Consider the following 16,884-nt stretch of genomic DNA (forward strand, 5'->3'; position numbering starts at 1 on the left):
TTGACAGGGGCACCTGGGTGGCTCAGTCGATTAAAAGTCTGCCTTCTGCTCAGGTCATGATCCCAGGGTCCTGGGTTGAAGCCCCTCTTCCCAGCTCTCTGCTCAGCTTCTCCCTCTCCCTCTGTGCTCACTTGACCTCTCTCACTCTCTCTCAAATAAATAAAATCTTTAAAAAAAAGAATAGCCTTGACATGTAAAGAGATAAAATTTTCATCAATTTTTTAAACACATTCAAGAAGTTATTTTTTTTAAAGATTTATTTACTTATTTGAGAGAGAGAGAGGGAGAGAGAGAATCTCAAGCAGACTCCACGCTGAGTGCAGAGCCCATGGTGGGACTAATCTCACCACTGTGAGATCACGACCTGAACTGAACCCAAGAGTTGGACTCTTAGTTGACTGCCCCACTTGGGTGTCAGTGTTAGTGTAAATACAGAGCACTTGGGGACGCCTGGGTGGCTCAGTGGGTTAAGCCACTGCCTTCGGCTCAGGTCATGATCTCAGGGTCCTGAGATCGAGTCCCGCATCGGGCTCTCTGCTCGGGAGGGGGCCTGCTTCCCTCTCTCTCTCTCTCTGCCTGCCTCTCCATGTACTTGTGATCTCTCTCTGTCAAAATAAATAAATAAATAAATAAATACAGAGCACTTAACACTGTTTTCTGTTCTTTCAATTTGCATAATTTTGTTGCTAAACAGATATTGGAAATCATAAGGAAAAATAAAAATTAAATAGGCTTCCCAACATGGATTATTTTATTTGTTTTTTAAAGCTTTATTTTTTAAATTTTTTAATTTAAAAAATATTTTATTTATTTATTTGACAGAGAGAGACGGAACACAAGCAGGGGAGCAGCAGAGTGAGAGGGAGAAGCAGGCCACCCGCCAAGCAGAGACCCTGATGTGGGGCTTGATCTGAGGACCCTGGGATCATGACCTGAGCTGAAGGCAGACCCTTAACGACTGAGCCATCCAGGCGCCCCTATTTTTATTTTTTATTATGTTCAATTAATTAACATACAGTACATTAGCTTTTTATTTTTATATTTATTAATTATATTATAATTATATATATTATATATATAATTATATATATTAATAATATATTAATAATAAATAATATTATTATTATTTTTTAATATTTTTATTTATTTATTTGACAGAGAGAGAGATCACAAGTAGGCAGAGAGGCAGGCGGGGGGCGGGGGAAACAGGCTCCCCACCGAGCAGAGAGCCCAATGTGGGGCTCGATCCCAGGACCCTGAGACCATGACCTGAGCAGAAGGCAGAGGCTTTAACCCACTGAGCCACCCAGGTGCCCCTATTTTTATTTTTAAAAAAAGATTTTAAGTAATCTCTGCACCCAGCATGGGGCTTGAACTCACAACCCTGAGATCAAAAGTCACATGCTTGGGGTGCCTGGATGGCTCAGTCGTTAAGCATCTGCCTTCAGCTCAGGTTGTGCTCCCGGGGTCCTGGGATCGAGCCCTGCATTGGGCTCCCTGCTTAGCGGGAAGCTTGCTTCTCCCTCTCCCACACTTCCTGCTTGTATTCCCTCTCTCACTGTCTCTCTGTCCAATAAATAAATAAAATCTTAAAAAAAAAAAAGTCACATGCTTTACCAACTGAGCCAGCGGCGTCCGCATGGCTTACTTTAAAAATCAAGAATTTGGGCAGCTTTTTTTCAGAATGGGAAAATGTAATTTCAGCACTTCAACCAAACTGAGGATTTTCCCAACGTTATTTGTTCGAGAGAGCCACTGGGGAGATTTTGAGAGAGAATTGAAAAATACTGCGCAGCAACAAGTGGCAACAATCCTTTGATCCCACAGTTGTAACAGCATAAAGGGTAAGTCAGAAACCAATTTCCTGACATTTTAGTGTCGGTAGAAGAGCCAACAGGCTGTTTGAGCCGCGTGGAAAGGCAGGACAGCCAACGCCTCCCACAGAATCATTCGAACTGCACGCCGGCTCTGAAAAAATACTGTCTACTACATCTTCCATCAACAGCCATCAACATCTGTATTTGTAGTGTCTCCCATCAAAAGCAGTAAAATTCTGTCAACTTCCAGCACAGCGTGAAAAATAAGACAACAACGGTCCCAACATGGAGTTGCTTATGCTAAGATCCACGTTCCCTAACCCAGGCGTGCAGTTTCAGCTCGCCCAGACGCGGACTCGGAACCGAGCTGTGCCGGAATCGCCCTGATCGGCGCTAGTCAATACTCTGCCCTATAGACCCCTGAGGGAAGGCGACCTTGCAACCGGCAACCTGTTTTTGGCCTCCTACAACTTACTGCCCTCTTCTGCCCACAGAAGTCTTTCACTTCTGCCGCTCCCTGGAGCGCCTCTCCCTTGGCTCCATTGGTTGTTGCCGGATTCATGAATCACTGACAAGAGCCAACAAGATCTTTAAAATTTGCTCGGTGGAGTTTTGTTTTTTAATCTCAGTAAGGGAGTCTCTGTGAACATTGGCTATTGTTTCTGGGGTCTCATCTGGGAGGGATTCTACTTGTACTAGTCTTAGAAACAAGCTTTGATCACAAGAAAAATACTTCGTAAGTCAAGGGAAATGGGTTAGTCCTTCCCAGCTGTCTCCCGGGACCCCTCTTGGAGATGCACTACATACCTGCATTTACTGAAGGTATCCTGTAGTAAAAATTATTTTTTTAATTAATTCATTTTTAAAAAAGATTTTATTTATTTATTTGACAGAGATCACAAGTAGGCAGAGAGGCAGACAGAGGGAGAGGGGGAAGCAGGCTCCCTGGTGAGCAGAGAGCCCGAGGCAGGGCTCAATCCCAGGACCCTGGGATCACGACTTGAGCTGAAGACAGAGGCTCTAACCCACTGAGCCACCCAGGCGCCCCTTTATTTTTTAAAAGATTTTATTTATTTATTTATTTGAGAGAGAGAGAGAGAGAGAGAGAGAGAGAAGGAGTAGAGGGAGAGGGCAAAACAGCGGCCCTGCTCAGCAGGGACCCCAATGTGGGGTTCGATCCCTAGACTCCGGGACCATGACCTGAGCTGAAGGCAGATGCCCAACTGACTGAGCCACCCAGGTGCCCTGTAGTAAAAATTACTAAACAACAACAACAACAACAACAACAACAAAGCAAAACAAAAAACCCACCACCAGCCCCTGCACCACAAACATCTGATCAACTCTGGGCCAGAGTTTCACTTGGAGGTAGAGGCGAGGTGTAGAGGACAAAGAATGGGCACCGAAATCTCCCCATAGGCCCTCCCTTCCTCCAGCCATGACCACTGCCCAGGCCTCATGCTCCCCGGGGGCGGCTGTACCTGCCTCCTCCACTGTCGCTCTATCTAGGCTCTCTGCCAAGGCGCCTCCCCTCCCCTTGGCCTCCATCACAGCACCGCGCCTTTTCTCCAGGATGCGGAGCACAGCCCCAAGTTGTTTTCTCACTTGATGGTTTCTCCTTCCACTTGATTGGAGGGTCCACAAGCTCAAGGACCTCAGTGTGTCTTGTTCATCAGGATCATCCGAGCAGCATGATGAGTGTCAAGATATGGCTGCTGAATATGTTTCATAAAAGGATAAACGTATGGAGGAGGAAGGTACAAGGATGGGAGAATGAGCATATGGGTGAAAAGGAAGAAAGGTGGGTGGGAGAGTGGATGATGGAAAAGTATAGGAAGGTTGGATGGATGGATGGATGAATGACTGGGTGGATAAATGGATGGATGGGTGAATGGAAGGATGGACTGAAGGATGGATGAATGGAAGAATGGATGGATGGAAAGATGGATGGAAAGATGGGTGGGTGGGTGGATGGATGATGGATGGATGGATGGATGGATGGATGGGTAGATGACTGGATAAATGGATGGGTGGATGGGTCATTGGTTGTATAAATGTAAGAATGGATGGCTGGGGGGCGCCTGGGTAGCTCAGTGGGTTAAGCCTCTGCCTTCAGCTCAGGTCATGATCCTGGGGTCCTGGGATCGAGTCCTGCATCGGGCTTTCAGCTTAACGGGGAGCCTGCTTTCCCTCTGCCCTGCCTACCTCTCTGCCTACTTGTGATCTCTGTCAAATAAATAAATAAAATCTTAAAAAAAAAAAAGATTGGATGGCTGGAAAAATGGACGGATGGAAGGATGGGTGGGTGGATGGATGGATGATGGATTGATGGATAGATGGATGGTTGAGTAAATGGATGGGTAGATGGGTGGGTGGATGGATGGATGGGTAGACGGCTGGATAAATGGATGCGTGAATGGGTAGTTGGTTGGATAAATGTAAGAATGGATGGCTGGAAAAATGGGTGGATGGCTGGAAGGATGGGTATCTACATGAAACTTTGGATAGAGGGATGAAAGTTTGAAGGGATAGATAGATGGAGAAAAAGAGAAGGTAAACTTTTCCAAAGAGAACTCCTTTTTCAGACACTCAATTCTCCATCTCCGGTGAAACAATTTATTACCGAAGCATAGAGGTGCCAAGAGTAGCAGGAAGGGTCTCCACTGAGGGGGCTGGCTCATCCCCTATCATGAGTCTAGGGGTCTTCTCTGTCTACAGCCCCAGTGGCTGGTGGGAGATGATGGCTGAAAGGACAGGACAGTCAAGCACAGGAATTCACATTATCTGGAGCCTAACTGCTGGGTTCCCTGATGCTAGGCAAGACCGAGTCACAGTGTTGCTTAAAGTAGCAGTAGGCGTGCACATTCGAGGGATCCTTCTAGAAGCGTATCTGATACTACAGCAGGCCTTGAGTCACATTTCTTGTTTTTTTGTTTTTTTTTTTTCTATTTCAAACCTCGAGTCAAAAGTTCTGGAAGACAACAAAAATGGCTGTTAGTGTCCTAGTCATTCAAGAAGTACCCATGAAGTCCCTCCTGTGTGACAGGCTCTTTATAGAGACTGGGGATACTCCCATGAACAAGAACCTTTGCTGGGGTGATGATGCAGAAGTGGGGGTAGAGACGCTACAAACTGAACACACGCTTCCTTCCAGAAGGGGATGAGGCTGTGTGGAAAACAGGTGATGTGATGAGAGGGGGTGGGGAGGTACTTCCCCGGGGTAGTCAGGGAAGGCTCAGGTCTGAAAGTCAATAATGAGAAGGAGCCAGTCATTCAAAGATGAAGGGGGGAAATGGGAATGGTAAGGTCCTGAGGTGGGATCAAGCTTGGCCTGGTTTAGAATCTGAGGGGAGGACAGTGTGGCTGGCCCAGAGTAGACTGAGGCGGGCAAGGGGTGTGGGGGAGGTCAGACTCGCAGGCCAAGGCAAGGAGCTGCCATAAAGCTGAGATGGGGTGATCCTTCAGTTACTCCAAAGTCACCAGGTTCTTTGAATGGCACCTCCTCACTCAGTTCCTAACTGTGGCACAAACCTGTTCCTCAGGGGACTTACTCAGTTTCAGACCCCAAATTGGCAATGATCCTGAAAGGGGCTGTTAGTTGTTTTTTTCTTTTTTTTTTCTTTTTCTTTTTTAAGATTCTATTTGTCAGAGAGAGAGAGAGAGAGAGAGAGAGATAGACAGCACTCGCTCGCACCCAAGTAGGGGAAGGGGCAGAGGGAGAAGCAGGCTCCTCGCTGAGCAGGGAGCTGGATACAAGGCTCTATCCCAGGATCCGGGCGGGGATCACAACCTGAGCCCAAGGCAGGCACTTAACCAACTGAACCACCCAGCCACCCCTACATAAAATCTTTAAAAATAAAATAAAATTTCCATTGTACTGGGTGGACAGGAAGTCACCACGGGACAGGCCAGCGCCAATACGAGGATGGGTATATATGGGTGGCATCTCCGTGCGTCTGGTCAGCGAGCGGCAGGCGAGATTGCAGCCATAAGCCAGACAGAGGAGACTATGACAAGTGACTGCGCCCCTGGGAGATCCTGGGAGGAGGGGGGAGGCAGAGACCTGGAGGAGATGGACTAGGGAGGCTGGCCACCGCCTGGAGGGACAGAGTGAGTGGGGGAGAGGTGTGGGGCAGGGTGTGGGGCGGGGGGCTCCCCGACAGCTGTCTGCTGAGCTGGAGAGACAGGCAGCAGGTGAGGTGTGTGGGTGGACAGGGTCACACCTTCAATTTCAGACAGTCTCTGTGGTGGCCGCCGGCTACGTGTCTCGGGGCATTGAGTGGTGTCCCGGTCTCCACCCACTCGATGCTAGCAGCACCCTTTCCCCACTCGTGACAACCCCAAGGGTCTCTAGACACCCCCTCCCCTGACTGAGACAGACACTGAACTCTGATTCCAGCCAGCCATGAAGACAGAAATCACAACGCCGTGGACAGCGGAGGGTACCGGGGAAGCTTCACTTCAGAACACGACCATGCAGCCTTGCTGGAACTAACTCGAGAGTGAACTTGGCTGTCGTTTTGACCTCCCCCATTTCTGTACACCCTCCCAGGGGCTAACGGGAGTACAGACAGGTACACGGTTCCTACAGAGAGCAATCCAGTGCTCGCTTTCCAAGTAAGAACCCCCTCCACAGACACACGAGTAAGGCCTGTACACTCAGGTGTTCAAGCTTGTAGAACACACACCGGGGTGTTTGCCAATGCCCAGCCGCTGGGCATGAGGAGTCGCCTTCCAACCCACATGGGAATATGGTGCAACAAGGTCGTGGACTTTCTGTGTGGACAGGGAAGAGCCAGGTGTGGTGGGGGCACAGAGCCAGCGAGGTTTGCCGTGGGGGCGGGGGACGGGGGTTTGAGAGCCAGCCCAAAGGAAAGTAGAGGCTACAAGGGGGCTGGCGGGATGGACAGAGAGACAGAGGGAAGAAGAAAGACGGAGAGAGCAATGGCATCTTGATTCTATCTTCCAAGCCCTGAATCTGGTCATGCCTAGAGCTTCCCCCTTAGAAGTTTCTTGTTCCAAGAGCCAATGCATCCCCCTTTTCCTTAAAGCCAATTTGAGTCAGCCTAGAGCTACTTGCCATTCCCGAGGACTGGAAGGTTCGAGAACCCCACAGAAAAATCCAGCATCTACCTGGGAAGTTGGTCCTGGAGTAACGGCTTCCGGGAAGCAGGGTTGGGGCCAGGAGGGGAGGTGGGGTTCAGATTCACAAACTCCTTCCACCAGAACCCACCTATGGAACCATCTGGAGGTCCATCGGGTCGTAGGCTGACGCCCGCAGATCCCGTAGCAGGTCTTCTAGACTGCTCCTCAGCATGTTGTAGGGCGGCTTCTCATCGTACCCGAGGGTCATCACCACCTTCATGTACTCCTGCAGGGTCTCTGCAGTCAAGACACCCCCCACCATGAGAGGCGTGAGAGGGGGCCTCCCTGGAAACCCAGAGCCTTGGGGGCTGTGCCCCTTCTCCACCATGGAATTGCCTGGAACTGAGGCCTGGAATTGCCTCAGGCACTTAGATTAAATTTTTTGTTTTTTTCTTTTTTTTGGTAAAACATCCAACATATGTAACAATAGAGCGGTATCACGAGCCCCAGTCTACCCATCGCCCAGTTTCAACAACTACCAGCTCACAGCCAATCTTGGTCATCAAAACCCCCGCCACTTCCTGTTCTGGTCTTGGGGTAAAGCAAATCCCAGCTAATTATATCATTTTCCTACAATCATTTAGGGTGTCATCTCTAAAACAGGGGTTAGCAAGCTTGCACTGGAAATTTCCAGAGGATGACAGTTTTGGCTGTGTGTGTGTGTGTGTGTGTGTGTGTGTGTGTGTGTGTGTTTGGGTGGGGTCTGTGCAACCCCAAAACAGCCACAGACAACTCGTAAGCCGGTGGACATGGCTGTGAGTGAGGAAGACAGGTCTGTTTGTGGACATGGAAGGCTTATTTTAAGACGAGTTTCATGTACCATGAAATGTTCTTCTAATTTTTTTTCCCCTCAGCTATTTATTTATTTTTTTAAGGTTTTATTTATTATTTGAGAGAGAGTGAGAGCACGCATGAGCAGTAGCAGGGGTGTAGAGGTGAGTGGGGGGAGGGGCAGTGGGAGAGGGAGAAGCTGACTCCCTACTGAGTGCGGAGGCCCCCCGACCCCATGCCAGGGCTCGATCCCAGGACGCCTGGATCATGACCTGAGCTGAAGGTAGATGCTTAAACGACTGAGCTCCCAGGTGCCCCTTCCCTCAGCTATTTTGAAATGTAAAACAAATTGGGACACCTGGGTGGCTTAGTTGGTTAAGCGTCCAACTCCTGATTTCAGCTTGGGTCATGATTGCAGGGTCCTGGGATCGAGTCCCTCCTTGGGCTCCTTGCTCAGCGGGGAGCCTGCTTCTCCCTCTGCCTGCTGCGTTCCCTGCTTGCGCATTCTCTCTCCCTCACTCTCTAATTAATAAATTAAATCTTTAAAAAATAGTTTTGTTTTTTTTTTAAAAAACGAGAGTTCTGTAAGACAAAACCAGGTGTACGTGTGTTTATCTGGGTTTGCTTCGTATGTAGAGGAGCCCAGCAGCAGCTTGGAGGAGTGCAGCCCTCCCATCTCTGTTTCATGTCCCTTTGTCAACATCTGCTGCCGCCCCCAGCATGAGGCAGAGCTACTTGGCCCCCTGTTGAGTCTGGGTTGCCCTTGTGACTTGCTTGAATGTGGCAGACTGATGTTCTGGGACTCCCATGGTCTACAGCTTCCCCTCTTGTCCTCTTGGAAAGCTGACAGGGCTTCAAGAAGAAGCCCAGAGCTGAGGCCTCCCAGACCTGCCGGCGACAAGCCACCTCCCATTGCCAGGCAGGAGAGAGGAGCACTGAACAAGCCGGCCCCGGTCGAGCCGCCGGATGGTGGCATCGGCATGCGTTCCCTTGTCCTGTGGGGCCCGGAGAAGAATCACCTGGCAGAACCCAGTGCGTACCACTATCTCAGAGAAATTTTCTAGGGAAATATAACATTGTGTGTGCGGTTGCATATGTGCCTCGTGTGCACAGAAGCATATTCAGAGATGCCTCTTTATTCTGCTGGGAAGATTCTGGTTTTACGAGAATGGGCATAGATGCATATGTGATTTGGAGAGGTAACACTGGGTTGGACACAAGTCACCTGTCCCCACCACAGCCCCCACCTCAGGACATACCTGAGGGACAGATCCAGCGACTGCACTGTCCCACGAGGGTCTCCGGGTTGTCAAGAAACCTGACAGGACAGAGGTGTATGCAAGAGGTCTTTTAGGGAAGGGAGAGCAAACTTTCAAAGTAGAATGTCTAGCAGGGGTATGCAGACCCCTGTGATCTGTGGGGGTTATTCCGGGTAGTGGGGCCTGCCAACACCCCATCAGTGAGTGCTTTTAGGGAAAACACAGCCTCAGGCTTCTGTGAGGTTCTGGTTACAATGTTTTCATCGTGACCTCCACCACTCTCTACTTAACTTTGTCTTATGTGTTTAAAGATACCTTGTTTACTATATCATTGATCTAGCCACACTGAACTCACAGTCAGCAGCACCAAAACCTAACATGTATTTTCCCTGTAAGGCTCATCCCAGTGTTCTTACATCTTAGGGAACCTCGACGGCTCTTCAGCATCAAGCGTGGGACCATTTTAAATGGTGAGATCACCAAGAAAAAGCACAAAAATCTGGAAAATGTGGCATTAAATGGACCACATAAAGGAGCCTTGTTTATAGTGTGAGATTCAAAGCAAGAAGGCAGAACATCGCCTTTTTTTTTTACCTCACCTGGGACTGTGTGCATCAGACAACTCAAAATTTTCTCTCCTCTGTGTGTGTCTGAGAATGATCTGGAAAGTACCGTGAGTATGGATTCTGTGGTCACAAATACCTTTTGGTGAACAGGCAAATTCACAAATACGGAGCCTCTGAATCATGAGGACTATCTTCCTCTTTATAAATGCACACACGTATTTGTGTACACACACACACACTCTCTCTCGGACCACTTGAGAAAGCCAGAAATTGGGACGCCTGGGTGGCTCAGTGGGTTAAGCCGCTGCCTTCAGCTCAGGTCATGATCCTGGGGTCCTGGGATCGAGTCCCGCATCGGGTTCCTTGCTTGCAGGGAGCCTGCTTCCTCTTCTCTTTCTGCCTGCCTCTCTGCCTGCTTGTGTGTACTCTCTCTGACAAATAAATAAATAAAATCTTTAAAAAAAAAAAAAAAAAGAAAGCCAGAAATTTACCCACTTCCTTTGTTCCATCCTTGCAGTCCCAGCCCACTGTATCCTCTCGGGCCTGGACCACAGGCCTAGCTCCCCACTATTTGCACAGTGCTGGCTGCTGTCCTTGTCTCCCCCAACCCCAGCCCAGAAGTCTCCAAGCTCCACCCTCCTGCTCCCCAACCCTCTCTGACTCATCCCCTCTCTCTCCAGTTCAGTGCTCATCCTCTTTTCTGGGACCTCAGCCTCCTCCCCAGCTTTCTGGCTCAGTTTCTATGTTTCTACACCTAGAACTGACTTTGCCCCCTCCTGCTCACAGCCCTCCAGTGCCCTGGGGGAAAAGCCCTAGCATGCAAGGCTGCCAGCCCCTCTGGCCTTGTCTCTCTGACTTCCTCTTCTGAGCTCATGCTCAGGCCACACCAAGCCCCTTCTGGTTCCCTAAGCACCCACCCACGTCTCTTGGCCTTGGCAGATCCTTCCTGAGTGCCTGGGCACTGTGTGCAGAGTCCACGGATGCCCTGAGGCAACTGTCAAAGACACAGGAAGGATCAGGCAGGTCTGACCCTCATCTCTCCCGGCAGCCTCAGGATATGTGTGGCGAACTGCTGAGGGATGGCACCAAAGAGCTGTGCCCCTCGCATGCCATAGATTGCACAGCAACCCTACCACTGGCTGTCGGTGTCTGTGGGACCTCCCTGCCCAGCCTTCAGCCTTAAGAGCAGGGACCAACTCCCACCTGCACCTGGGCTTTCCCAGAGGGGATTTACACACCAGAAAGCCTTGGAGAATCAAAATGTCTCTCCTAATTCTTTTATTCATTCATTCCATCATGAACGAGACTGTATCAAAAAATGAATTAATGTTGAATACATGGAAAAAGGCCATGCACACCAGGAAGACACCCTAGAGAGGTTAGAGTTCCAGAAAATGTGCATGTGGCAACATCGCCCCCTCGTGGACCTTCAGGTCTTGGGACCCAGGTTTGGTGCGGAGTCTATGATGCGCCCATCACCACCATCCCCATCCCCTTGTGGAGTGCCTTGATGTCCAAAACACAACCCTCTGTGGTTGTGGTTGGGATCTGGGGCTCCAGGAATGAACTGTTACTCACACTCCAGTCATCTATGTTAAAGTTATTACTAGGACCTATCTTATTTACCCTGCACTAACTTGGTGAGTGTGGAAACTCTTAGGGAAGCATTCACTGATGATCTCTGGTGAAGCAGAAGGTGGCAGAGTTGTGCAAAGTGGTATAGGGCTGTTCTTAAGAGTCGGAGGAAGTAGCGGAAGGGGGATTCAACCCAGTGGAGCCTCAATAGGTGATTTCACCCATGACAAGTGGTGCCCTCCGCTGATTCACATCTGGGTCTCCAGCATTTCCCAGCACAGGGACTGGCACATAAATGCCCTCTGGAAACAGGTTCTGGATGAATGAGTAGTTCATTCATGTACTGTCTTATCTGTGTAGAAATCTTGCCTCTCTTGTCCCTCTGGGAAAGCCCTCTGCTCTGACACCGGGTCAGGCATCTCAGTGGCCTGAAGCCAGCTAACCTGCCTCCCCTCTGCTCCTGTGATGCTCCTGGGGCTGCCTCCGCCCTCATGGGCAGCGCCTGCTTCCTGCCCAGGCGTCTCCTCCCAGCCTGGGAACTCCTCAAGGCCAGGGCCGCGTCTGCCTGACCCGTGTGTCCACACTGAAGCCTGGGCCTGTGAAGGAAGGCTCACGCATGCTTTCCTTGTTCATTCATTCCGCAACTATTTCATGAGCACCCGTTGCATGCCAAGTGCTGTGGCGTGAGCAACACAGTGAGGGGGGAGCAGATGCAGTCCCTACCCACACAGAAATTTGGCTGAAGGTGGCACCGTGGAGGGGTCTCTATCTGCTGTCCACTGTCACTTCTCCCCTTTAAGGGCAGAACCTCCAGGGTCAGTAGCCGCAGGCTGGAAGTATGGCTTTGGGGTGGCCATGTGGTCAAGAGACGCATGTCATTGCCAGTTCTGTCTCTCAAAAGCAATGAGAGATGGTGCCTGCAGAGCTAGCCCCACAGGAGGACAGATGCATGTTGGAGAGGCCAAGGCTCTCCTCCTGAGAGGTGAGTAAACATCTACCTCGTCTGAGCCACTGTGTTTTGGGATCTCCTCGTAAGAGCAGCTCAGCTTTGTCCTTAATGTAACAGAAGTGTGTAAGGGGCAGTTCACAGGCTCCAGGCACACCGAGACCTTTAGCACTTGGGCCCAACGCTCCTACTGCTGCTGTTACCAATTCTGTGACTCGTTTTCACCTGGCTTGGTTTAAAAATGTCGAGCTACTGGAAAACTAGAAAGGAAGTGCAAAAATAAATTCTGACAAAAATAGGGCAATGGGCTTCTGGTGGGTTCTGAGGCTGGCTTCTGGGGCAGAGGTTGCCCGTGGAAGCCTGGGAGCCCAGGACTTCTCTCTCTCTCTCTCTCTCTCTCTGTCGCTCCCTTTTTCTGGAGAGGTCAAGGGCATATCAGCGCCAAAGTGAGATATCCTCCTCACCTCACTGTCCTTCTGGAGGCGACTCACCTGTCACCACTGCCATGAGACCTGCCCGGGCCATTAAACCAAAAGGATTGGTGTGTGCCTGCGCTCTGACAGTCGGCCTGGTGGGTACCCAGGGCTCTGGCCTGTTGGTCCCAACTAGTCTGGCCTATGACATGGTCTGTGTTTCACTCTTCATCTCTTTACTGTCTGTCACCTCCACTAGTATAGGAGTTCCCGAAGGGCAGGGATGTTTGTCTCAGTTGTTCCTGTATATCCAGGGACTAGACCACGGTGTGGTGCATAATAAATGCTCAATAAGTATCTGTTGAGTGAAGGAAGGCTGCATCCGAGCCACCAATCCATCTGTGATAAGCCTCCCACACAGCTTCATGTTGAAAGAGCCCTCTCCAGAGTCAAAGTGGCCTGGCTCTGAGTCTAAGCACCTCTCCTTAGTAGCTGTGTGACCTGAGCTGATTCCCTAAGCATTCTGTGCATAAAAGAGCATTTATCTCAGAGTTGTTCTGAGGATGACACAGAGCGCAGTGTCTGGCACAGACAAGCTGTCCTCCCATGGGTCATTACGAGCAGGACAGTGTGGCGGGGGGCAGATCCCTTCCTCTGACTGAGCACCACAAGCAGGAAAACTGATGCACTGGGAAGTGAGTGAGCAGAAATCTGGAGGATGAGTAGATTCAGGGCATGCGACAGTTCATGCCAATCTCATACCCACCCAACAGCAACATCACGGCTTTTTCAAGGATCCAGACACATCCAAACAAATTCAGCAGCAGTATTTCAGGCAGTGAACTAGCAATGTAGCTAAAGTTAGAAAATATGGCACTAAGTGAAAGGAAGCAAGGAACAGAATGACATTTAGAGCTCAGTACCATTTATGCAAATTAAACACACCGATCATAGATTGTTCAAGGTCACAGACATGTCTGTAGTCATTGGAAAGCAGAAGTCAGAAGCAGTAAACTGGATGCACGTGTGACAATGCAGTTAAGGTTGAAGAACAAGGTGTTGAGTGAAAAATGCCAGAAACAAGTGAGATTTGGAGCAGAACAGTATTTATGCAGGTCCAACACACATAGTGCTGCCCCCACCAGGCGAGTTAAGGATACAGATACACTTAAACACAAGTATCAGTAGAACATATATTAAGTATGTTTGAGTATGTGTCCATGGTTGAGAGAAGATGGTGGGGGGTTATAAAAGGGAAACAATAGAACAAGAGAGAGGCTCAGCATGAACTAGCGACACGGCACACAGAGAACTGAGAAGCACAAAGGACTCGATGTCCTTCCCTGGAGTTTTCCCTCCTCCCACCAGGCACACTTTCCCTGGATAATCCCATTCCTTCCCAGGTCACCTGCTAACAAGTCCTGAGCTAGCAATAAGGTCTGAGTCTCTAGACATTCTTGCACTTCAGACACGGATGGCCAAACATCTCCTAGATGGGCCCTCCTAGATGACTCCTGCGCAAATCTCAGCAGCCTCGCCAAGGCTATACCAGATTCTGGATCCCAACCTCTGGACCTGCAGGGCTTCCCCTTATCCGGCGCTCCACTGTCCTTGGTGCTGAAGACCAAAGTGCCTGCGTGCCCTTCCCGCCCAGCCCTGCTGACCACTGTCCTTGGTGCTGACTATTGCTCCGAATCTGCACGTTCTCCCGCTGTCCTTGGTGCTGATCACCTCTGCATTCAGCTACTCTTCCGCTGTCCTTGGTACTGAATGTCTAAACCAGAGCTAGCAGGATCTGGTGGTTTTATAAGCCGACGGCAGGGAGAGGAAGTGTGGACACGGGTGGCCGGTATTGTTGCATGCTGAAGCAGAGCCCAGGACTAACTGCTTAGGCTGCCCACTTGTCTGTGAAGGAACGGATGAATCATGGTGTCCTGTGCGCTGTGAGTATTTTCTACAGGTCAGGCTCTGTGCTGAGCACTGTGTACCTGACTCCCCTGAATCCTTCCACAAGACCTGAGGTAGGTGCTAACAAGATCTCATCCCAGGGAGAACATAAGGCTTGTGGAAGTTATTAAGCTGCCCACCCAACACACTGCAGTGATGGGGTCGGTGTCTGACCCCCGGCAGCGTGACTCTGGAGCCCATGCTCTTGTCCACTGAAATGGATGCTATTGGATATGCCCAAGTACTGTAGAGGCCTTTGTTCTGCTGGACGCTGCCTCCCCCTCCTTTTTGTTCCCTGCTGGGTTCTGAGCTTCTGCCCCACCTTCCGGGGTGCTGGGCCAGTGCTGCGTTCTGCTGACCCTCAGACTCACTTCTGTTTCAGCTTCATGATATCCTCGATGTTGGGAAGGCAGTCTGTCCATGGCAGGATCCCGTAGAGCCATTTCAGCAAACAGTAGCCCAGGGTCTGGAGGTCACTGCGGCGGGATGGCCCTGGGGAGGCAGGGCAAGAGGAGGCAGCTCAGTCTGAATGCTCCACATACTGACACCTCCACTCTCTTTCTCTGACTCAATGCACTCAACCACCCAATCACACAGGCTCTCGTCTGTTCATTCACTTTCTCATTTACCTGCTCTTGTGCCCTCATGAGTCTCTCAATTACTCTCATTTGCTCTCTCAGCTGTCCCTACATTCCTGCTTTTGCTAGCTTACTCCCTTGTCTACTTGTCTTTTATTCATGCACTCATCCATTCAATAGGTCCTCAGAGCTCTGTGCACCAGGCCCCATCCCACATTCTTAAATCCCAGGCAAGAGTTTGGTTGGCTTCCAACCCTTGACAGTTTAATGGAGACACAGTACGTTGTGGGATTACCTGAGCTAGGGTGGTGGCAGAAAAGGGCATGAGGGAGCCCAGAAGGATGGGCACTGAACTCAGCCTCAATGGAGGAAGGTAATGGAGCCTGTGGGATTTTATTTTTTTTATGCCCCCTAAATAACATAATTTAGACAACAATGTGTGTAAGCATTAAACAAGCACTGAGAGTTGACTGTGCCAGACCTTCTGCCACTCAATGCTGGAGGCACAGGCACCACCCCTTTCCTGGGGCGGGGGGGAATCTGATGGGAGGACACATGTAGACACGTGGATGTATACAACATCAAGGGATTTGGGAAGGAGAGGCTGAAAACTCCTCAAGGAGTTTTCTCCTCAAAGTACTCTCTTCTTACTTACTCTGTGGACTTTCCTTAGATAATCTCATTCCTCTCCCAGGACTTCAGCTGACAACTCCTGAGATACTGCTGATATGTGGGTCTCCATCCAGACTTACTCCTGTGCTCCAGATATGGATAGCGAGTATCCATGCCTCCTTGACAACCTCTCCTGAATGACTTTTGGACAACTTTTACGTTCCCAGTCTAAACCAGATCTTGAATCTGACCCCTGGAACTGCCTTGTGTTCAGCCACTTGCTGTCCTTGGTGCTGCCCTACAACTCACTAACACAGGCTGTCCGTGGTTCTGAATCCTTATTCTAGCTCCCTTAGTGTGATTCCTGTGTCTGGCCACCTGTCTGTGGCTATGAAAACCTAGAGCCGGGGTGCCTGGGTAGCTCAGTTGGTTAAGTGTCTGCCTTCGGGTCAGGTCATGATCCCAGAGTCCCTGTTCAAGCCCCACATCAGGCTCCCTGCTCAGTGGGGAGTCTGCTTCTCCCTCAGCCCCTCACACTGCTCTTGCGAACTCTTTTACTTTCTCTCTCTCTCTCAAATAAATAAATAAAATCTTAAAAAAAAAAGAAAGAAAGAAAACCTACAGATACCCTTGTATGAAAGCATATCTCCATGGTCCTGAATCCCTTCTCTGGACTCTTACCGCATCCCTTGTGCAGGTCAAGGCTCATGAACTCAAGATCCCCCTCATGTGGGCTCCTGCTGCCTTCCACGTAGGCCACGTGTTTGCCACTGGGGGCATAGCGGAAGGTGAAGCCGTAGCCTGCCAGTGTCACCTGTGTGGACATGGGGAGAAGCCATACAGTTTGGAGGTTAGGAGCTTGGATTCTAGAGTCAGAGAGTTCAAACATGGGTGCAATTTGAAACAACTGAATGCCAAACAGTACAGAAGAGCATGAAGTGAAAAGAACCCAAACCAACCACTTCTAGCCCCCAACCCACCACTCAGAAGTAACCACTAATAGTCATTTCTTTTTTTTTTTAAGATTTTATTTATTTATTTGACAGAGAGAGAGAGAGCGAGCGAGCACAAGCAGGGGGAGCAGCAGTGGGAGAGGGAGAAGCAGGCTCCACACTGAGCAGGGAGCCCAAAGTGGGGCTTGATTCCAGGACTCTGAGCTGAAGGCAGACACTTAAATGACTGAGTCACCCAGGTGCCCCTATTTTATTTTATTATTATTATTTTTTAAATATATTTATTTATTTGACAGCAGGAG

At 49.8% G+C, this 16,884-nt stretch overlaps 1 protein-coding gene across 5 annotated transcripts in view; it reads right to left on the reverse strand.

Annotated features, from left to right (window-relative positions):
- Positions 1–4,410: 4,410 nt before the first annotated feature.
- VRK3 (VRK serine/threonine kinase 3) overlaps positions 4,411–16,884 on the reverse strand; it is a 33,947-nt gene continuing 21,473 nt past the window's right edge. For all 5 annotated transcript variants that reach the window (XM_047711506.1, XM_047711505.1, XM_047711502.1 and 2 more), the window contains 5 exons: positions 16,311–16,443; positions 14,811–14,931; positions 8,993–9,051; positions 7,051–7,199; positions 4,411–4,788 (listed from right to left, as the gene is read on the reverse strand). In XM_047711506.1, coding sequence (XP_047567462.1) covers positions 7,051–7,199; positions 8,993–9,051; positions 14,811–14,931; positions 16,311–16,443 — 462 coding nt within the window. In that variant the 3' untranslated portion in view covers positions 4,411–4,788. The remainder of the gene's footprint in view (positions 4,789–7,050; positions 7,200–8,992; positions 9,052–14,810; positions 14,932–16,310; positions 16,444–16,884) is intronic.

This window comes from Lutra lutra, chromosome 17, assembly GCF_902655055.1.
Source record: "Lutra lutra chromosome 17, mLutLut1.2, whole genome shotgun sequence".
Classification (NCBI taxonomy): domain Eukaryota; kingdom Metazoa; phylum Chordata; class Mammalia; order Carnivora; family Mustelidae; genus Lutra; species Lutra lutra.